This window comes from Episyrphus balteatus, chromosome 3, assembly GCF_945859705.1.
Source record: "Episyrphus balteatus chromosome 3, idEpiBalt1.1, whole genome shotgun sequence".
Classification (NCBI taxonomy): domain Eukaryota; kingdom Metazoa; phylum Arthropoda; class Insecta; order Diptera; family Syrphidae; genus Episyrphus; species Episyrphus balteatus.
In genome coordinates this window covers 7,300,227-7,323,241 of record NC_079136.1, presented here as the reverse complement: position 1 = coordinate 7,323,241, position 23,015 = coordinate 7,300,227, and the positions used below count along the sequence as shown (strand labels likewise).

The 23,015-nt window shown below is 32.5% G+C and overlaps 1 protein-coding gene across 2 annotated transcripts; it reads right to left on the bottom strand.

Annotated features, from left to right (window-relative positions):
• Positions 1-6,622: 6,622 nt before the first annotated feature.
• Positions 6,623-20,966, bottom strand: LOC129914071 (yemanuclein). 2 transcript variants are annotated; one of them, XM_055993123.1, is made up of 9 exons: positions 20,481-20,966; positions 19,672-20,369; positions 12,456-12,671; positions 11,658-12,390; positions 11,453-11,597; positions 11,140-11,379; positions 8,765-8,851; positions 7,489-8,704; positions 6,623-7,418 (listed from the first exon to the last, which is right to left on the bottom strand). In XM_055993123.1, the coding sequence occupies exons 2-9, from the start codon at positions 20,020-20,022 to the stop codon at positions 7,311-7,313; spliced, it is 3,096 nt and encodes a 1,031-aa protein (XP_055849098.1). In that variant the 5' UTR covers positions 20,023-20,369; positions 20,481-20,966; the 3' UTR covers positions 6,623-7,310. The 2 variants fall into 2 exon arrangements, with proteins under 2 accessions (XP_055849098.1, XP_055849097.1); XM_055993122.1 differs by having other exon boundaries at positions 19,672-20,966.
• Positions 20,967-23,015: the final 2,049 nt, after the last annotated feature.

Below are 23,015 nucleotides of genomic sequence, written 5' to 3'. Positions count from 1 at the left end.
TTGTAGCGAGGTGAGGTTTGGTGGAGGGGCAAGATCCCCCCCTATATCCGGCGAGCTAGCCCGCGCATCGCCAGCATGCCACGGCCCCGTCTACCAGACACTCGGACCCTTCCTATACCGAATCCCATCCATTTCCTGCAATTTCCGATTCCGTATTTATCCTACCCAACGAATCCCATCCTCAGGTCCCACTCCAGTTGCCCGTTACAAATGGCACCCAAAAAACGATATTTTTGGGTGTTTTCGCACCGGTTTTGCATGCGTTCATTTATCAATAGCTCGGCCATCTTTGGTGACAAAGAGCTCATTTTTTCTTTAAAATGCAGGACATGAACAGGGCTACAAAATAGGTTAGAAAAATGTCAATCATGATATAAGCTTTTTTCGAAATAATGACAAAAATGTGTTTTTTAACAACAAGAATTTGACTTTAAATGGCTGCCATTTTATATTTACTCACTCAAATACAATAAAATTAAATACAACGATATAAAATATTATAAGGAAGAGAATGTATGTTTATTTTTTGGTCTACAACAATCTGGAGCAAAGATTTTAGCTTAGAAGTAAAATATCCCAAAAAATGCATTTTTGTGAATAACTCCGCTAAAAAGAATGATCAGGTGGTGAGAAATTGGGTTTAAGCCTTTTAAATATACCCCCATCGATCCAAAACAGACAGTGCCTCTCAGCGCAAGGTCAAATGACGCTTTGACTGGAGTATAGAGGAGAAATTGAAGTTTTTTTTTTAGGACCAAAACTAACGGTACCTGTCATATAACGGAAACAGAAAAGTTTATTTATTTCAAAAACGGCTCTAACGATTTTGATTAAAATTTTTCTGCTTACTGTTACAGATAAGAGCCTCCTTTGATAATAAAAAAAATATTTTTTGTAGCGTTATTAACGGTACCTGCCATAGAACGGTTTTTTGGATTTATGAATTTCTCAAAAACGACGAAACAGATTTCGACCAAATTTTTTAATACAGAAACGTTTAAACAATCATTATTTAAAAAAATTTTTAATTTTTCAAAAAACACATTTTTGGATTTTTAAAAAACATTTCAAAATTTTTTTTTGAAAAATCAATTTTTTGGAAACGATAGTTGGTGAAAAATTTTGAAATTAATTATTTATGCAAAATTGCATATCAACTTTTTTTTTTGAAAAATGTTAGAAAATTTTTGTATAGAAAAAATTATTTTTTTAAAAAACGGCTCTAACGATTTTCGAAAATTTTTTTCTAAAAATTCCTTTTTATACTAGAAATAAAATGGCATACTTAGTTTTTTGTAAAAGATCATTTAAAACGGTATTTAATTATTTATAAAAACAGATTTTATTTTTTTTGCACCACTAACGAAATTCCGTGAAAATATCAAATTTTAAATCTTCCCTTATTTTGTTCAATGAAAAACTTTAACATTAGAGTAAATTTTACCATAAGAGCAAGTACGTGCGACCCCAGTCGTGCAATTTATTTAATATGAATTATGATGCTTTCCACAGGAATTAAACTACATAAATCGATTTAAAGTAACGAGGAAAGGAAATATACGTAGTTGATTTTTTTATTTATTTTATGTTAGACACGAGAATACCCATTTGACTGTATGAGTTAAGGATTTGGACTGGACGAGTTAAAGATTTGTACAAAAATCGAACTCAAGAAACCGCGCTTACCTGGCTAATTTAAAAAAAGTTAAACTCTCAAAAAATAGTCTTATGATTTTGATAAAAGAAAATAATGAGTTATTTTATCGAAAGCTTCTTTTCGAAACCCATTATAATACAGTAAAATAAGGAGAAAAAAGGGGTAAATCTCGGAATGAATGTTAGTAGAAATTTTTTTTGCTCAATATCTTCCTTTTACCATTCTATAACATATCTCAAAAGTCTAGAAAAATCTCATGTCCGCTTGTCGCGATTTCAAGGTCAAATCGCGAAATGGAGATTTTCAAAATTAGCAAAAATAGGCTATGGTATTATATACACATATGATACATGATTTCAAGGTATTTTTTAATGCTGATTCCAAAAAATCTAAAATCACAACAATCTGACGTCTCTGGAAAAAGTTATACCTGTTTTTCATCTGTCAACTCATATTATTATAACAGTTGCAAACTTACTGCCGAAAAACCCTTAAAAGTTATGGTAGATGAACCAAATTTTGCATAAAGATTTTAGAATCCATCATTATTAAAAATCAAAACAATCCATTACAAAAAATATATATACCTACGAAATAATGGTATTTTTTGATGGAGGGGCAATTTTTAGGATATGCACTAAAGAAGATTCTTGTTCATCTTAGGAATAAGTGATAATAGGCTAATTTTTTCATTTTAATCTTTGTTTGGATATTCTTTAACTACCCTCAAAAATCTAAAAAAATCTCATGTCCGCAAGTCCTAATTTTCTTGGTTTGAAGATAAGGTGCAGATTTGAAAAAATTGAAAAACAACACTTCAGATATTTGTGTCAGATCAACATGAATAAGGTACATTACTTTTCAGGGATGGTCATATTGATTTGTTTGTGGGTTTTGTTGGAATCAGCGTTAAAAAATACCTTGAAATGATATGGGTTATGTTGGTATAGGTACATATAAGAATCTAAAATTTTCTTATTATTTTTTTTAAATCTGCACCTAACTTAGTTTAACCTGGAAAATAAGAACTTGCGGTCATGAGATTTTTTTAGATTTTTGACATAAGTTATAGAACATCCAAACAAAGATAGAACAAAAAAATTAGCCTATTAGCACTAATTCCAAGATTGTACCAGGATGTTTTTTAGTGCTCATCCCAAAATTTCCCCTTTTCTCAAAAAATACCATTTTGTCATAGATATAAATGTTTTTTTGCATTGCATTGTTTTGATTCTTAATGATAATGGATATGAAAACCCTCATGCAAAATATGATTCCGCTACCATTACTTTTAAGGGTTTTTCGGTAGTAAGTTAGCAACTGTTATAATAATATGGGTTAAAAGATGAAAAACAGGTATAACTTTTTCCAGAGACTTCAGATTGTCTTGATTTTAGATTTTTTGGAATCAGCATTAAAAAATACCTTGAAATCATGTATCATATGTGTATATACTACCATAGCCTATTTTTGCTAATTTTGAAAATCTCCATTTCGCGATTTGACCTTGAAATCGCGACAAGCGGACATGAGATTTTTCTAGACTTTTGAGTTATGTTATAGAATGGCAAAAGGAAGATATTGAGCAAAAAAAAATGTCTACTAACATTCATTCCGAGGTTAAATCCTTATTTGACTGGATTATTAACGATTATCTGCCATAGAACTATTGTATTTTTATTTAAAACTTTTTCGCAATCAAAAGCTTTTTTAAATAACTTCAACATAAACTTAAAAAAAACTTTCAAAAAATAAATTGTTAAATTGAAAAATCCAGGTTTTTGATTTTTTAGTTAATTTTGATAAAAAAAAATTCATAATGGCCTGCCAAACAAACCGTAAACTAGGCCTACTTTGCTCTACTTTTCCGACTTATTTTTATATTCAATATAAACCAAGACATAAAAAATAAATACAAGATGAAAAAAAGTTAATATTAGGTATATTATTTATGGGTCTCTTTTCTTGAATTGAAAAGTGGAGCAATGTTGTTTAAAGGAAATGGTTACCACCCAAAAACTTTATGGCTATTGTTATCTCGTGTTCGTTTTTTTGCTGTACGAATCTTTAACCTGCCCTGTACCACTTTGTTAACATCTGAATAAATTGAAAATAATGTGACAAATTTGCTTGTTTTTAAATGATACTTACATATATGCAAAAGGAGAAAATAGCCCTTTCTCAACTATAAAAAAGATTGCGCATACACCACAGTGTTCAAAAAAAAAGATTTCCTTTAGATGAGCTTTCTATTTTAATTTACTACCCTCATTTATTGAAAAAGAACACAATAATAATTAGAACAATTGGTTTTATTAAAATGCTAAAGAGAAAAAATAAATTATGCTCCTCTAGTTGTTCACATTTAACACCTACGTCTGTTAATTTGTTTTTGAACTACATATTTCGATAACGAAAGGTGTTTGTAATAAATTTAAAGATTAGTTTAAAAGAAACAAAAAAATAGGTAAATTGATTTATTTTGACCTTAAAAAACAGCATATTTTTTGACACCACTTCAAAAATCAATTGCTTCGTATTCGTAACAACTACAGATAAGACGTTTTTATACATATCCTAGTAAATTTGTACCACTATTGGTCTGTGGGGCAAGGTTACTCCTGCCGCCCGGCCTACTGTATTTAAAAAATCATTAGTTGTTTGTACTTAAACGAACAGGAAAACGACTTGCTCCAAGGAGCTCCAATTTGTGTTAAATTATAGAAATTTAACTTCGCAGTTTCTTTCGCTCGTATCCCTTTTTTCTTATGAGACAATAATAGCTGATAATGTTGTCAGCCAACCTTTAAGTACATAACAGGCAAACAAATTATTTTTTTCTCCGATGAAATCTTGTTTTCGAAAAATTCATAATCTAACCGTCTTTTAATGGCTGATTCATGTTCGTTGCTGAATGAATATTTTCTCATATTGAATCCATTTTCCGGTTTGTGTCTTTGCTATATCGACAAGGAAAAAAATGGAGCTAGTAGCTGTTTTCCGCTTTCTCAAAATGAAAGAACAGCAACTGTCTACTAATATTTGAATTTATCAAATAAAACCAGTTTTTTATATTAGGTATTTATCATCTTTATTATTATGCGTTCGTTTTTATTTTAATTGATGATTTTCGCATGGAAAGTTTCGGGAGCAAAGTTGTTCACTTTCGAAAAAAATAACTTTATTGTGAGCTGACAACACCTTAAAACATTTGCTTAATTTCCTAAAATTAAAAAAAATATATATTTTTTAATCCTAAAAATACTGGCGCAAAGTTTTTAACGATTAAATAGGTAAATTGCTAAAGCTACTTTAGTAAGTTACTAAGCCATAAAGCAACCTGATTTTAAACTTAGTAACTTACTAAATGGCTTTTGCAATTTACTAACGGCCATATTATTCACTAGTTTAAAAAATACATCTGAATGTAAACAATGTCAAAAATAGATCCAATTCCATAATATTCACTGCTAAAATCCAATCTTAAATTCCCAACAAATTTAAACTGCTCTCTGGAGGTCTGTTTAACTTTATAAATCCAGATGTTAAATTCATTTTCACAGTATTCAGTTGTTTTGTCCAGTATTTTGTAAAGGAAAAATAAAGATAAATGCAAATTATACTAAATTTATCGAATAATCACATAAAAAAAAACAACATTCACAAGTTCCCTGGGGCGTATGTGGAACATTTTTTATTTTTTTTTAAATTATCGTTCCTGGACTACAATACCGCTTAAAGGTGAGCTTAAAGTTCGGACAAAATTATAAGATTATCGACCTCATTCACAAACTATGTGACCACTTCGCAATGACTTAGTTGGGTGGCGCGGGCCCAGATCCAGAGGTTTTATTTTCGACGAATCCCAATAGCCGAAGTCGTTTCAGCCGAAAGTCTACTTTAGATTAACTATCTCATCATACCCAACTGGAGTACTGTTGATTTCTTGTAAAATAAGCTCACCTACAAGTTTGTGGAACAAAATTTTATAATTTTTATCTTAAACTTACCTTTTTTAAAATACAAAATGAAGTGACCTTTGATCCCTTATAACGGGACTAGCAAACAGAGGAAACTTCAAAGCATTTAACATGCATTCTAACTGCAGACGTAACAATATTATTACAGCTAAACAATAAGGAAAGTTTAACGAGTATCGTTGAAATAAAACGATTATTGTAATACGTAATCGCGTTTGAACGATAACGAAGTAGTTTCAACGATAGTCGTTTTACAAAATAGGACCCCAATTTGTAAACCATCCCAATATCAAGCTTTATACCAAAAGCCAGCTTGTTACGTTGTTCCTTGAAAATATTGGAAAGAAATTGTTTTTCATCGGTAGAGAGCGCTGCCTGTTGACATAAGGGCATTCAATTGTGTTGCCGATTCACATGGTCCTTTAATTCATTTCTTTTGGTGGATTTGATGGGATTCCTCTTAAATTCCTGATTCAGACATGCCATTTTTGTGTGGCATCATATTGATTCCATCATGAGAGAAGTCTACTTTTTTGCATTTATGGTGTCATACTATATGTACTTTTGTTCGAAAAGTGATTTTTTTTTGCTGAAATTCGGGTCCGCTTCCGACTACTGCAGAACTCAAAAAGTTTGATTAAGGCTTATGTTGGATAATAGTCTCCTTCGTTGTGAAGAAGTGGTAGATTACTCTCGAGTTGATGAGCGCTGGTGTGAATAAATCTTTTGCATTCAAATTGACCAAGAAGCAAGTTCAAACTAAATTAATTACCATCGGACCTAGCGAGGTATCCCCCGGAGCGAAAATTTGTCCGATTTCATACGAATCGGAGAGTTTTTAACTGTCGAAAGCACACCTCGAAGCATAATTCGTATGAAATCGGAGAATTTTCCGCTCCGGCGGATACCTCGCTAGATCCGAAAACCTTTATAAAAGTTTTTTTTTTTCTTATGAACAAATAAATTATGTTTTGGGAACATCGGAAACGATTAATGCATTTTAATATTTTATTCCTTAAATTATAAATATCTTTACAAAATGTATTAATGTTTAGTAAATAATTTTTCATAACATTTTACATAGTTTGAAGAAGTGGTTTTTTCTTTTTCTCTTTCTATTTTTTATATTTTTACTTTTTTTTTTTATTTTAAATTTTTATTTCTTTGTGTATAATCTTATAAATTTGTTTTAAATTTAAATTATAATAATTAATTTTCTTTTTTTTTTTAATATAACAAACACATTTTATAACGCAAGATGCTCACGAAGATAACTAAAAACATTTTTTTTTCTCTTTTATTTTATTTTCCAACGCAACAAAGACCAAAACAATAAAAATAAATAAAAAGTTGGACTTGCGAAAGGAATGCCAAAAAAAAATCATCATCATTTATGTATGAGGTTAAAGTTCTGTATGTATAAGAAAAAGAAAATCACAAATTCTGAAAAATAGGAAAAATAATTCTAAACAATAATAATAATAATAGTGGGGAGTTAGGGTGGGAAGTTATAGGTTATGGGTTTAGGTTTAGGACTGTTGCGGACGCATTAATCGTAGGATGCCCCTATTCAAAGGGGCCATATGTGACTGATTCGTGCTCTAAAGGCGCGAGGAAAAATTATCATAAAGTGATGAGAGCAGTACAGCTGTCGCGGGATTGTAATACTCTTGTCATTGGGTCAAGTCTTTTCCGTAGGCGAGTGGTGATGTATTTGCATTGTGATTGCTGTTCGTGAAAGACGATATGTCGGGCACATAATTGCCAGTTTGTTGTAGTTCCTAGAAAATAAAAGACACATTCAATAAAAAAAAGCTGCTTTCTTTCAATTCAGTCAAAAAAAAAACTAACCTCAAGCTCTTTAAGAGCCTTCATTATTTTATTTACATCCAGATCTGTGCACTCGAGTGGTTTCTTCGAAGCAACGGCGGCAGTCTTAAGTTTGTCATGCAAACCTGGCGAATCACTTCGACTTCCATGATGGCTTGATTTCTTGTATTTATTCTTATTAACAACAGGCAGTGAGGGCACAGAGCTCCGAGCTTGATAGACGCCTACAATTTCAACACCATCCGACTCACTACTGCTGTCCCGACGAATGAATTCTGTCTTCAAGGGAGGATGATTGTGCGGGTGTACATCAAGACCAGAAGAACGACCTTTTTGGCGTTCATTCTGTGAATGAGTTTTGCTGGTGTGGTTGATGAGCTGGTTGGACGTATTTATTATTTCGGAGGCGGATTTGAAGTTGTCAATGTTAATCACATGAGTGTTGTTATCCATGTTTAATGAGCTACCCATAGCACCGGCGGAATGTTGCGGTTGCGGCGTAGTCGATACCGAGGAGGAAGTTGACGATGGGGATGACATTATACTGTTTATGCTGTGATCAGTTCGTTTGGAGGGAGAAACCAGATCAATGGGGATTTTGTTTGAAATATTTACAACTCCGGTGGATGATGATGATCTATTGCTGTTTAAGTTTTGGTTAGGGTTGGCATTATTGTTGTTATTGATTACGAATCCACTTGAAGATTTTTCACCCTTCGAGCTGCTTTGACTGCTGCAAAGATTCAGAGGACTATTTGTAGTTGAACGATGGAGTTTGCCAGACGACGATGACGACGAATATGCCTTTGATGAATGCAAGTGTTCAGTTGATGAAGAATTACTATGTGCTGGCAATAATTTTGTCATATCATTTGGTTTAAGATTTGCTGTTGTGGGCTCATTTGATGATACTGTTGCATGATTATCGCCTGTGTTTATTGATAGCTTGCTACCTGAATTCATAGCAGTATCCGGATTTAGCAAATGTGATTTTTCTGGCAAAGTTATTGTTGGTAGAGATTCTTCGGGTTTTTTGTTCTCTTTCAGTTTTTTGGGTGCATTTTTCTTTTTCTCGATTTCTCGTTTGATTTCTTCTAATTTCATCCAACCACTTGGCCAGATGTTTATGACTTTTTCTTTGAGAAAATTACTGACAAAATCTTCAAATGATTCTTTGCGAGTGCGGAGGACTGTGAAGGACATCCAGCGTACTTGATAGAGTTCGTACAAGAGAGATCTATACAATAATAAACATGTTAGATTGCAGAGGAAGTTTTGTGAAAACAAAACAACTTACCTTGTGGTATCATTCCATTGGAATCTCTTTTTGGGCATTTTAGGAGCATTTTCTAGTTTATGCATATCTGCACCTGGGTTAAGAGCTCTAAAGAATGGGAACACATGAAATAATTAGTATTACTTCTTGTTTTCAACAAAATCATTTAATGAAATACATATAAGTTGTTTATGGCAGGCATATTTAAAATATAATTACGCTACCAGACTGATTCACAGCTAAATTTTAAGCGCTGTTGAATTCAATTAAGGTTTAGTTAATTGGTTTCTATTGCTCATATTTTTTAATACTACAGAGCTCAACCAATTTAAACAAAAATGAAGGCTTAAAAGGAAAAAGAATTGTTTCAGACAAGAGTTAAGAAGTATTACATCTATTGACAGAGAATTGGGACACTATTGAGAAAAATCATTCCATAGCTCCAATACTGAATTTATAGCGTAAATGGTTTAAAATGCCATTTATTTAGTAAGGGTAAATAGAAATGTAAACTTTGAAAATAAATTGAGCAGTCGCCCTCCTCCTTGCAAGTGTGAGTAGATAGAGCGAGCACAGGGAAATACAAAATTTGGATCGCCCGAAGTGTCAAGTGTAAAAGGTACAACCCAAAGTATACTCCCAAATAATGAAACAAGGGGATGGGATCTGATGGTCTGGGTTGCATTTTTCTGCCATGGAAAGGACGCATTGATGAGGATAGATGGCAGCATGGAAATATTTCTCACTAGATTATGGTATATTTTCGCAGGACAATGACCTCATGCATTGCTGTATACAATTCGACCCAGACGCACCAACATAAAAGCATGTCAAACTCACGTAGTTTTCTTAATAAGCAGAAAACGCTACCACTCCTAACGGAAACATTAATGGATTGGTTAAAATAAGTTGAAAAGGGAGGAGCCTCTTCAACTACTGACCATACGCATGACCAACCGCCAGGCTATCAAACGTTATTGGAGAAGTAACAAATATTGGGTGTGATTTGTAATACAAATTTTACTAAACGGATTTATATAAATATTTTCTTTTTAGTACGAGACAAATTAACAACAATATAGAAGTGAGAAATTGATTTTGAAAAGATAAAATTGTATAGCCTTAGAACCCCCGCACACTGCAAACTTTCTATCGGCCGACAGTTTAGTCGGTCTATAAATCAATGTGAAAATGTAAATGAAGGACCCAATTACAGAATAGGTACCAACGTCAAAAATGGCATTAATTTGACTTGTGCCTAAGAAACCATATGGACAAATTAATTTACATTTATTTAAGAAATTGGTGCATCTTACGAAAAATTTTGAAAAGGGAAGGAAACTTGAATAGCATATTGAAGTAGTTGGGAAAGAATTTTTTTTGTAACGTCATTGGCTTGCCGGAGAATATTTTGGACCACCGACCGTAGTGGAAAACAACATATAGTCATCATCTCTAAGATTTGGTCGCATACAAAAATGTCTTGTGATAGATTATTTGGACCAACATTAGATGCATTAGTCTTTTGAACATCTTCTAATTCTAATAGATCCTTTAAAACATTTTTTTGTGAAAGTGTCAAGCACTTTACTTACAGGACGAATCGTCTAATAAAAGACCCAGGTATCCAATATCGAAACACATTAGGTCTGTTCGTTGTTGCCCAGGGTACTCTGGGTCATGTCAATCAACTGTCAAAAAAATCAGTTACTCGAGTTTTAACATCGAGGTGTTCGAGCTTAAATTTATCAGCTCATTTTTTTTGAAATTTTTTTATATACGTACATATTTAGTTTCTTATTTCGTAAATTTTGTGGAAAAAAATCATATTTACCATACAAATTTTTTATCCACAAACTATAGATCACATTTCACACACCAAACAATTTTTTTTTTCTAAAATGACAACAGTTGATTTGATTTTGATAACTCTGAATTCCGCGCTCTAAAAAAATACCCAGGGCCGTTCAGAGTCCGTTCAGAGCGCGCTCTGACATGAAAGCAAACACGGAGCGAGTAACTCTGGTTTGGAACAGAGCTACCAAAAACTCTTCACGAAGAATTCGGACCGACCCAGAGTAACCTAGAGTTCACAACGAACAAACCTATTAATCTCAACTAAATGGCTTTTAAACGCACTCACACACAGGCCGACCGCACTCACACATTGCGACATATTAATTGAGGAATGAACTTTTTGAGTATAGGAACTAGCTTCCTTATATCGAGTTAAAATCTTTTAGAAGATAATCGGTGCCATTTTCTTAAATAGATAATTATTTGGTTGTTGCTGTGTATTCAATATAAATGAGGGAAACATTTCTCCTCGGTTTGCTTTGTTGTTGAACTGTTTTCGTTTATAAAATTAAATAACTAGTTTATGATAAAATACTTACTGAAACTCTTCGTATTTTGTTAAATTTGTTTGATACTGCTGATGAATACTTTGCATAATTTCAGAGACTGCCTTCCGAAGCTTAACAAAAGCTTTTTTAGTTTTTGTCTTTTCTTGATTGATTCGTAACTGTTTAGCTTTTCGCAGTAGGAAATACTTTGGCAGTGAAAGTTGATATTCCAAATGCGCAAATACATTATTTCGAACATTTTTATCCAAACACAAACACCTATCATCGACACTGTAAATAAAATAAAAAATAAACGTCTTCAATAAATACTAATAATTTTTAAGTAGATAATTCGTGTAAAAACCTCAAAAATATTTCAGTAAGTTTATCATCAAATTGGAATTTTTTGCCAGTCCGATTACTAGCTTTGGCAGTGTCTTTTATATTTTCTACGTCCCTCATAAGCTCATAGCTAAGATCGGGTAACTCTGTATCGCTTGGTCGCAATTCTAAGATAAAACACCAAAATAAATAAAAAGTATTAAAATGTTTTGAAAAGAGCCACTTACTATCACCATCCTCTTCAGTTTTCTTTAATTTCTTTGCATTGGGTTCTTGATTTGAATCACTTTCGTCACTGGACGAATCAGATCCAGATAAATCTTCGGTGGACGTTGTAGTAGCCTTTGCGTCACCATTTGATGTTTTTGTTTTCAGCTCTTCCTCTTGCATTTTCAAGAAACTGTCTCTTTTTGCTTTGAGCATATCTTTAACAGTTGTTGTCTTGACCGTTGTCCGGTCTACACGTGTTTTATCCTTCGAGCTTGATTCTGAAGCAATGTCATCATTTTTGGGTGATCCAGAAGCCAGCGAAGTCACCGAAGATGTAGCTCCTGATGTTCCTGCAGAAGATTTACTCTTTGATGATTTCTCTTTATCGCTGCTGCTTTCTTTGTCGGAACTAGTCTTATGGCGTTTTTCCGTTGGAAGAGCAGTCTTTTGCTTACTACTATTAGTGCTCATTTTGGAAATTGCACTCTGTTGGGGATTGGCAACTGCGGATGTAGATTTTGTTGTTGTTGTTGTTGGTCCATCAGTTTCTTTGTCAGCATCTTTTTCATCCTCAGAAGATCCAGATTCTTCTGAGGATGTAGATAGTGCTCGCTTTCTTGTTTTGTTTGGCATTTTGATTATTTCATCGGTTTTTTCTGTACAAGATAGTTGCTTAAATACCAATGCACCGGAATTGATGTAAAATCCTCCTTCTACAGTTTCTACCTCCTCTGGTATTATTTCATCATACTTGAAAAATAAAAATACAAATTTATAGTTAAAAATCAAAAGATGGAAAATTTTAAAAAACCTACAGCTTCGGTATTGTCAATAAAGGAATCATTTTCATCATATCCTAGGCCGATATCACAGAAATCGTCCTTTTTGCTTCTTCCTCTTCCACTGGCATAAGTTGTGCCATACTTCTTTTCTAATTCTTTAGCTATTCGAGCAACATCATCGTCGTTCTCTTCAAACGGATCAGAGAAACCATTTTGTTGTTTGTTGCTTTTGAGTTTCTTCAGTTTTTTCTGAAATGATATTATTATAATCAAATTTACATATGAAATGGTTTAAGAAAATATATGCTTGTGTACTATGAATTAAATATTAAAACATTTCCAGTGGACAGTCAAAAATGATTAGTTTTGAGGATTATTGAAATAGAAGATTTGTTTTCACATGTCACCAAAATATTTGAACTTGACTTGTAATAAAGTACCATAATACAAAATTTCTACAAAGTACACAGCTCTAAACTATGGAGGTTTTACAGAATTTACTCCCTTTTCGAAAAAAACCCTCTTTAACTCAAAACTATTTTATGAAGTCTCTCTAATAATAGTAATAATAATTTTAACTATATGCCTGTAAGATCTAAGTTCTTTTAAATGCATACTGCACGGCACTAGTTAGAAGATGTAACGTTCTTACAAAATTTTATTATTGTGACCCGTCAATTTTTGTTTGCAATAAAAAACACCCTGTTGGGCATGTTATTCTTCAAGAAACTAGATTCTTGCTCCTAATTTAAAATTACTGAATTTCAAAACTAATATTCACTATTTTTACTGAGTTTTTGCATTTTCTCTACACCTCAAAAAATTTATAGACTTATTTGATTCGTACTTTCGTAGGTCATATGGCAAAGACAATATTTTTTATAAAATTTGTTACAGATTATATTTATTTCCCTTAAATATTTGTATGTACTGCTTAGATTCTTGGTGCGCGTGGCAAATGAATTTTTACCAATTTTAATAGGGTTATCATATATTTGCTAGTTTTTATGATATTAAATTTGAATTTTATTTTTTCTTAAAAAAAAACACCCTTGCACTCTTTGACACCTTGACTCTTAAAATTGTTAGTTTTTATAACAAAAGAAACCTTTCCAACAAATTAAAAAAAAAAAAAATTAACAAAATAAATTCTATCTTATGATGATACCACATACAACTTAATCCCTCAAAAAAACACACTTTCACCAAAAATATTTTTATATTTTATGGATCCTTTGTCCTTGCTTCATCTAAAACCTCAAAACTTTATGGATTCTTTTCTTCGTCTAAAACCGCCATCACGAATTTCATGAGTGTATCACGTTTTCACATGAGTTTCCCCCAAATTTTTTTTCACTGTTTCGTTGACGTATGTAAACCGCCTTTTGTCCTGAGAAAAAACCTTCCAATTTTTTTTTAACTCTTTTTATACTAGATTCTTATTCCAAAAGCAAGTTTCATGAGGACAACATTTTTTTTGTTCTATTTTACTGAAAGTTTCAAATATTTTGTTAAACGTACAAAAAATTATCCGTTGAAAACTCTCTTTTTACTTGCTCAATAGGGTAAGTATTGGTTTAGTGTAAAAAAAAAAATTCGAGGTTTCAATCAAAACTAACAGTACGATGATGGAGAAGTCCAAAAAAGTGGTTTTCGTCATGACGTCCGTCGGTCTGTGCGTCGGTGCGTCGTCACAAAAAGCTGTACATGAAGCTGCAGCCTAAACGGGTTGAGGGATTTTCTTGAAATTTGGTACAGATGATTTTTTTGTAATTTCCAAGGTTGGTTTTTTTTTGTTTTTTAATATCTCGCTTTAAACGTATACCTCCCATACAAAGTTTTGGAGTTATTGCAACTTTCTCGAAAACGGCTCTAACGATTTTGATTAAATTTAACATACGTAATGCTGTTTGCAGTTCTAATATAACTGCGTTTTTAGTTTTCTAAAAAAATGCGGATAGTGAAAATATGACATTAACTCTTTTTTAAGTCGCGGATGTCGGCTCTTCCCGTACATCTTAATGGAGTTATTGCAATTTTCTCGTAAATGACTCACACGATTTCGTTTAAATTTTACACAAGTAATGTTATACGTAAATCTAACGTAACTGCATTTTTAGTTTTTCTCAAAAAATACGGATAATGGAAATATGACTTTACATTTTTTTTAATCTTTGATGTCGGCTCTTCCCGTACACCGTTGAGTTATTACAATTTTCTAGACTAAATTTGACATTCATAATGCTTTAAGTGATTTTAATATATGTAGCTAATTGCGTTTTTTGTTTTTGTCATTTTTGCATTTCTTATGAAATTCCTTAAAAAAATCAAATTTTAACTTATTCAAAATATTTTTTTTTTAAATCTTTGACATAAAAGCTACTTTTATCATAAGAGCAAGTACGTGCGGCCCCAGTCGTGCATTTTATTTATTTATAATCAGATTAATAAATAGCTTTAAAAAAAAATACGTTGACATCGGACGGTTTTAAGAAATGTATCGTGGTAATAATTTTGAAAAAAAAAAAAAAAATATATAAAATGCATGACTTTGTCGCGCATAGGTACTTGAACTTGCAGTTCAAAGTATTTTTATAATGTATTAGTTAGCTTGTATAGTAAGTAAGTAAGTAAGTATGTTTATTTATCTTGTTTAAAATATTTAAATTTTCAATAATTACATAATTAATTTTTTTTAATTTGTGATTTACATATGAATATACTACCTAGTTAACCCCCAGTGCATTTATGAACAAAATTGAACCGAAATGAAAATAATTTAAAGCCGAAAAAGAGAATTTATGTTTATTGCAGTGAATATTTTTCAATTTATTCAAATGTTTTTTTGGTACACAAAATTGTAAAAAGACCAGATGGTTTTCCTACTCGCGAATAGCCAACGTATATGAAGTTGACCATGAGAAAAAATAGGATATGTATTCTTAATCAATACCGTATCTTTTCAACAATGGACTTTGCGCTTTATTTATGGTTAAAGCGAATGCAAGATGAACAGGAAAGGAAATCAAATAACAAGTCAAAAACATTCGTCTTTGAATTTTCCACACAAAATGGTAGCTTCAATCAGAGTTGCCATTAATTACTTTACATGAAGTGTGGTATCATTACAAAGCTTAGGTTAATTGATATTCCGAAAAAATACACTACTGGAAAAAATTAAGGGATCAAAAAAAAATTCCAAATTTTTGGGCAAATTTCAACAGGCCGTAACTTCGAAAGAAATGGTCGTACAAGAAATCGATAAAGAAGGAAATAGTAGCTCCAAGTGTCTAGTTTTTGGATTAGAACTTTAAAAATTTTTAACCTCCGCGGTTTTTGAGTAATCGTAGAAAAACCAGCAACAAAAAAAAAATTTAAAAAAATAAAATTTTTTTTCTCTTAAACTTTTCAAGAGAAAAAAATTCAAAAAAATTTTATTTTTTAAAATTTTTTTTTTTTTTTGGAATTTTGTTTTGTTTTAAATTTAAGCTTTTTCTGGAGCAAAAATGTGGAAAAAGCTAGGAAAAACAATTTTTTTTCTCATTATAAAATGAGAAAAGAAAATTGAGCTTTTCAGAGCAAAAAACGTGATCCTTTAATTTTTTCAAAAATTAGATCGAGTGAAACAAAAAAAACGACTGGCTGGATTAATTTGATTTTTTGTAGGGTTTTTGTGGACATATTGAACTGTAAAATGCACACTTAACATTAGCGGTTTCCTCAATATTTTCGATCTAGCGCTCGATTTTCCAAAAAACCACCAAAAGCCCTTTTTTTGTTGCATTTTCAAATTCATGTGAAAATAAGAAAAAATTTTTTTTTGGAAAAGCAATGGCTAGCCGTTAAGGAGAATTCATTCAAGTTCTTGAAACCCACCTTTAACTTTCTGTGCGATCATTGGTTGCTGAGATATCGATAATCAAACACAAAGGATTTTTTTCCATTTGAAGACCGATATCTCGGCGAGAAGTGGACGTATCGAGGTGTTCAAAAAAACAAATTAAAGCTAAATGAACAAAGTATCCGATCCTTATAGTGGTTAAGCTAAAAAAAATTTTTCCACGCCCGTAGACCAAAAAAAAAAACTAAAAAAATTTTGAAAATTTTTTTGTTGCTGGTTTTTCTACGATTACTCAAAAACCGCGGAGGTTAAAAATTTTTAAAGTTCTAATCCAAAAACTAGACACTTGGAGCTACTATTTCCTTCTTTATCGATTTCTTGTACGACCATTTCTTTCGAAGTTACGGCCTGTTGAAATTTGCCCAAAAATTTGGAATTTTTTTTTGATCCCTTAATTTTTTCCAGTAGTGTATAAGTGGAGTTCCTGGTTAATCCAAGGAATTCAATAACTTCATCGGGTAATTTACAACATCGTTTTCAATTGTAATTGTGTCAACTGATTTGTGTGATTTTTAACCGACTTCCCAAAAAAGGAAAATGTATTCAATTCGTTTGTATTTTTTTTTTTTATGCTTCTTACCAATTAACTTTGGACTGAGTAAAGCAATTTTGATAATTCTTTTTGTATTGGAAATGGGACTAGTGTGATTATTAACAATGTCCAATAACTAGTTATAAAATTCTTCCACAGGTATAGTTTTTAATTTACGAACATTTTTGGCAAATGTAAGTTTTTGACATATTGCAACAAAATTTAAGATTTTAAACAGGCATTGATTTTGTCTGCAGCAGTGGACCCTGGTGCCTATCGGTAAAGTTTGTCGAAAGTCACCAGGCAAATGCAAAATGATCATGGCACTGACACTAACATACAAAATTAATGGCCACAAACTGAAAAAATGTTTTAACGTACCAAATACTTATTGAATAGTAAATAAGAAGAAAAACAAATGAGTTGCAATAATACAGTGTCCCTTAAAATATTTAAACGCATTGAAATTCCTATTTTCAACAGTTAGGTAACACTGTCCTTGAAAATAGAACTTTTTTTCCGACAAACGGCGCACATATCTACTAAAGATAATTCGGCCATGTTGAACACGATGGCGTTCTTAGTTTTTCTAGATTAGGTCAAATAAGAAAGATTTTCGATTTTAAAAATTTTTCCATCAAGTCAGAAATAAACGATACAAAACAAGAGGCAAGAGTACGATAACTAATGCGGTGAAAAATAATAACGAAATTTTGTAGAACAGTCAAATACAAGCATTTTTCACTAAGGGAGGAAGGGTCTATCTCCCCCCTTTTAGGCGGGAGGGGATATTTTCTAAAATATGACGAAAAATAAAAAAAAAATTATAAAAAACGACGGAAAAACTTACAGTTATAAATGATACCTTTTTCAAAAGCCAGAATTGCACACTTAATTCTAATTTTTAAATCAAGTTATTTCAATCAATGGTTTTCGAAATAATCGATTGTCGATACCTTGGTAAAAATAGTATTAAATGTGTTTTTTCAAACTTTTTTTTTCACAAATTTTGATTGATTTTGAAAAAGGTATAATTTATAACTGTAAGTGTTGCCGTTGTTTTTTAATAATTTTTGTTTTATTTTTCGTCATATTTTAGAAAATTGCCCCTAAATGGGGGGAGATAGACACCCCTCCCATAGTGAAAAATGATTGTATTTGACTGTTCTACAAAATTCCGTTATTATTTTTCACCGCATTAGTTATCGTACTCTTGCCTCTTGTTTTGTATCGTTTATTTCTGACTTGATGGAAAAATTTTTAAAATCGAAAATCTTTCTTATTTGACCTAATCTAGAAAAACTAAGAACGCCATCGTGTTCAGCATGGCCGAATTATCTTTAGTAGATATGTGCGCCATCTGTCGGGTTTTTGAACAAGCACAGTGTAATTATTTGATAAGTAAATTTAATCTTGAATCCTAAAGTTCTTACACAAACGTGTCATCATTCAAAATTTTCCATATGGATATCTACTCCTTCATTATTAACAAATCCTTCCATAATCCCCACATCAAAACTCCGATCACATCTTATACCTCCCCCAAATTAAAATCACTCAAACAGAAAAACCCCCCACATCTCCATTTTCAATAAAAAAAATAATACAAGTAGTAAATAAGTAAATCAACCACCAAACCACCCTCAAGTCATCCACATCAAAAAATATCAAACATTTCAAAATGCACTTAAAAAACAACGTGTACACACTCATACACACAAACATCTACAAAATACATACTAAATGTAAATCAACTCCTAAAATGCTTAACATCTACCTCACACTCTACTTCACTCCAACTTCCGACGCATCATTCATAACAACTAGGTAACCACCATCCACTCTACTCTAAACTCCGAGTTCATAATACAAAATCAAATAATATCTATCCATCCAATCGACTGACTGACTACCACTCCAAAATGCCAGATGACCGTGTGTGCACACGAAGTAAAAAAACAAAAGAAAAATACAAAAAAAAAGAAGAGAAAAAAACTCCCCATTGCTATCGTCACCTTTTTCTTCTCCATACGCTCATCAAAATCTACATTTCTGCTTGTTTTTCTACTTCTTCTTCTCTACTTGCTATGACTATTTGGTTCCCAACCATATTTCAATTCAATTTTTAATTAAAAAAAAAAAAGAAAAAAAAAATTATTGTCTCCAGCATTGCACACGTACACACAACAGTACGACGATGAAGCAAAGAGTGAACCAAAAACCAACGATAACGAGAGAAAGACAACTCAACTCAACCAAAATACCAAACCAATCGCAAATCATCGACCACTGCTAGCTAGCTGCCTGCCAGAGACCAGACCAGGCAACCAACCAACCAACCGACCGACCGACCACCCTCAACCTAAATTCGATTTCTTTCTTTCATTCTTCATAATGTGTCGGTTCGGTTTCATCCACCTAAAGCAATCAACCAAACCAAACCATCCACCCACCTCCCTTTCATTCCATCTACTACACGCGAAAAACATCAACCAAATATAAAATGAACAAGCAACAAGAAGCGAATCACAAGAGTGCATTTCTGAAATCAAAAACAACAACAACAACAAAACGACAACGAGAAAGATAGATAACAAAATCGAACCAAAAAAAAAAAAAATCAGTACTAGACGCAGCAAACTCTGCGAGGAGGCGCGCACAACAGAACCCAAAACCAACCCAAGAACAACACAACAACCAACCTGACTTCTATGAAGCCAAAGCCATCTGAAAAGAAGCCCAAGGAACCTTTCCTCTGAAAAAAGAATATAACAAAAAAAAAAGGAAGAAAAACAACAACAACAAAATATACAAACCTTTTCCAAATGAATCAACTTGGAATAGTTGAATTCCGGGAAGGAGTTCGAATTGGATGCAAACAGTTCCATATTCAGGCGGATGGTCTTATTAAGCTTTGATGTGGTCGTCGTCGTCGTCGATGATCCACCAGTGGACTTTTGTGACGTCACTGGTGGATCCGGTACACCAAATCGATGAAGCGCCGCACTCGAAGTTGCCATCGACATCGACGAAATGGCACCATTTCCTCCAGATGCCGAAGCAGACGACAACAACGACGACGACGATGCACCACCACCAGGGCCATTTAAACTGGCGCTGGTGCTGCTGCTGATGGTAGTGAAGGCAACTCGCTTGATTTCAGACATTTTTTGCTGTCGTCACTGTTTGTCGTCGTTGTCGATGATGATGGTGGCAATCACGAGGTCGCCGCCAAAGCTGTTCCACGCATTGACAAGCTCTCGCGCTGGAGTCAAAGTCTTGCCCAGATAAAAGGAGCACCACGACGAATGACAACGATTTGGAAGGAAGATGAGGAAAAAGGGGGACGATGGATGCCAGCAGAGCCAAAAGAGGAAACACAAAAATCCTCCTAACACACTCGCGCGACAGCAGCGACACCAATGAATATATGACAACGACAACAACACCGAGACTTTCGTCGACTACGACAACGACGATAAAATGCAGAAGAAAATTTTCGCAACAATTTTTCCTTTTTTTCGATCGAAAAAGAAAAAAAAAATTAGAAAAATATTTTTTCTCAAAAAAACAAGAAATTCAAGTTTTCCCCTAAAACGAAAGTAAATTTTATAAAAAAAAATACCTAAAAATTGATTTGTTTGGAATAAATTTTTTAACCAAATTGTTGTCCTTTTTTCATGGATTTTTTCAATTTTAATTTTATAATTTTTTCCATGGAAATAAAATTTTTTGTATATATGTAAAGTTTGCTTTGCTGCTGTACTGCCGCCAGTAAAATTTAACACACAATTTTTTTTTTGTACGAATGGAATCCACACACCACGGAGTCAATTTTCTTTCGCGAGACAGACTTTTTTTTCGTCGTCGTCTTGGAGGAAAACGAAAATTGCAATTTTGAGAGATTTTGATTGGAATTGGCTAGATCTTTGATTTGTATTTAATATTGGTTATTATTTTTGATGATTTATAGTTTTTGGGAGATGGAATTTTTTTTAATTTGATTTTTTGCGAAAAAAAATAGTATTTTCGTGTTAATTGATGATGGGGGAGAGACAAGTAGTTGCAGAACGCAATCGTTTTTTTTTTTTTTTTTATTTGACAGACAACTGGCAGCCGCGGCGAAGAAGAAAAATAGCCGCTGGAGCGCGTTTTGTCGATGGTTTGACAGATATGGTGTCAATTTTTTTGATTTCGCATTTTTGGTTGCATTCAGTGATGTAAATGAGGGATGTGTTGAGAGAATACAAATTTTAAGGTGTAGTTAACAGTTTGTGGGTATAGGGTATTGAATTAGTTCATTTCAAAATGGAAATTGGTTTGTAATTTGTATAAGCTTTTATTTTTAATTATTTTTCAGAACGAAGTAAAGTGTTTGTGTTTGCAATCTAACCAAAAATATATTACTTGCTTAAACCAAGCTAATCAAAACTTTAGGGCCAGTATAGAACAAATATTAAAACCATGGATCTGCATTTTGTATTCTTTGAAATCGGTGTTATGACTCTTGACCAAACTTGATCCACAGCTAATCCTCCGAAATCGGAGGGTTAAAATCCTAAACCGAGGCTGACCCATAGGTCTGTACAACTGATCCTAACAGCTGAACGCACTTTTTCAACTACAGAAAAGCGTTCAATTGTGAAATTTAAGCAACATAGTGGAAGTGATAATTTACCTTGTGTGTCCTTTCCTTACCTTGTGTTAAAATACCGATATCAAAGCAGGAATTTATACTCAATTCTATTTTTTAAATCAAGTTATTTCCTAATTTCATGAAATCCATATAACATGCTACAAAACTTCACATATATTTTTTGAAATTATTTAGGGCTAGTTGTAATAAACATAGTTAAGCTTTGGTTCGACTTTTTAATTCAGTGGTTTAGCAACGGCTTAACTCTGGATTATGCTCGTATTAAAGCCTGATGGTACGCAGATCGACATTAATTTTAGCTTACATTTTTTTCGTTTTTTGACTTAAGGCTTAACTACATTCACCACTTTTTGAAAAAGTACAAAAGTGAAAATATTTTTTTTCTCGCTAGCGGGATTTTTTTGTAAAAAAGAGTTTACAAATTGATTTTTGGACGGAAAAATAAGCATTCTGCATCATTTATTTTAATTTTCTAGCCCGAAAAACCATACAAAAATGCGTTTGAAAATTTTCACTTTTGTACTTTTTCACTTTTTGAGCCAATGTAGTTAAGGCTTTAAGCCTTAACTACAATGGCCTAAAAAGTGAAATAGTGGGAAATTTACAAAAGTAAAAAAATTTTATTTCTTTTTAGCGCAATTTGTTTTTGGAAAAAACTACAAAAATTGTTTATTAAACTAAAAAATAAGCTTTCTGCATCATTAATTTTAATTTTGTGGTCGGAAAAACTTTCACAAAATGAGTTTGAAAATTTTGACTTTTTGCAAAAAGTGGCCGTTGTAGTTATACCTTTAAAGCTTTAACTACATTGGCTCAAAAAGTGAAAAAGTACAAAAGTGAAAATTTTCAAACACATTTTTGTATAGTTTTTCGGGCTGAAAAATTTAAAAAAAATTATACAGAAAGCTTATTTTTTGGTCTAATAAACAATTTGTATACTCTTTTTCACATCAATTGTTTTGTGAAAAAGAGTATACAAATTGTTTATTAGACCAAAAAATAAGCTTTCTGCATCATTTGTTTAAATTTTCCAGCCCGGAAAACTACATAAAAATGCGTTTGAAAATTTTCACTTTTGTACTTTTTCACTTTTCGAGCCAATGTAGTTAAGGCTTTATTTTTCGTTCGCTAAATTATGACAGATACAAAATGTATGGTATGAAACGAATGTGTGTGATTTTCTGTGCTAAAACTCTTCTAAGGGCCATTTGTACAAATATTTAATCCGTGGTTCAGCAACTTTTATCTTTTGAAATCGGTGTTAAGGTTCCGGATTAGCAAGGTCCACATATGTAAAAATAGCCACATTCATGCTTGAACCGAAGTTGACCTGCAGCTAATCCGCCGAAATCGGCGAGTTGAATTCCTAATCCGAGGCTGAACCACGTTTGTACAACTAGCCCTAAGTTTCTGAAGTAAATTTTAGATCGGCTAATTTTTTTCGTGCAAAATAACAGTAACCGTGGTTTATTATGCCTATAGATCTGTATCAGGATCAATTTT

What these genes read in the sequence shown, in the direction of transcription:
- LOC129914071 (XM_055993122.1), bottom strand. Translation starts at nt 20,022, where the DNA reads ATGTCTGAAATCAAGCGAGTTGCCTTCACTACCATCAGCAGCAGCACC. An exon ending in AACTGAAGAGGATGGTGATA is followed by an intron (nt 11,598 to 11,657) that starts GTAAGTGGCTCT and finishes GTTTTATCTTAG; the next exon opens with AATTGCGACCAAGCGATACA. An exon ending in CAATGGAATGATACCACAAG is followed by an intron (nt 8,705 to 8,764) that starts GTAAGTTGTTTT and finishes ATTATTGTATAG; the next exon opens with ATCTCTCTTGTACGAACTCT.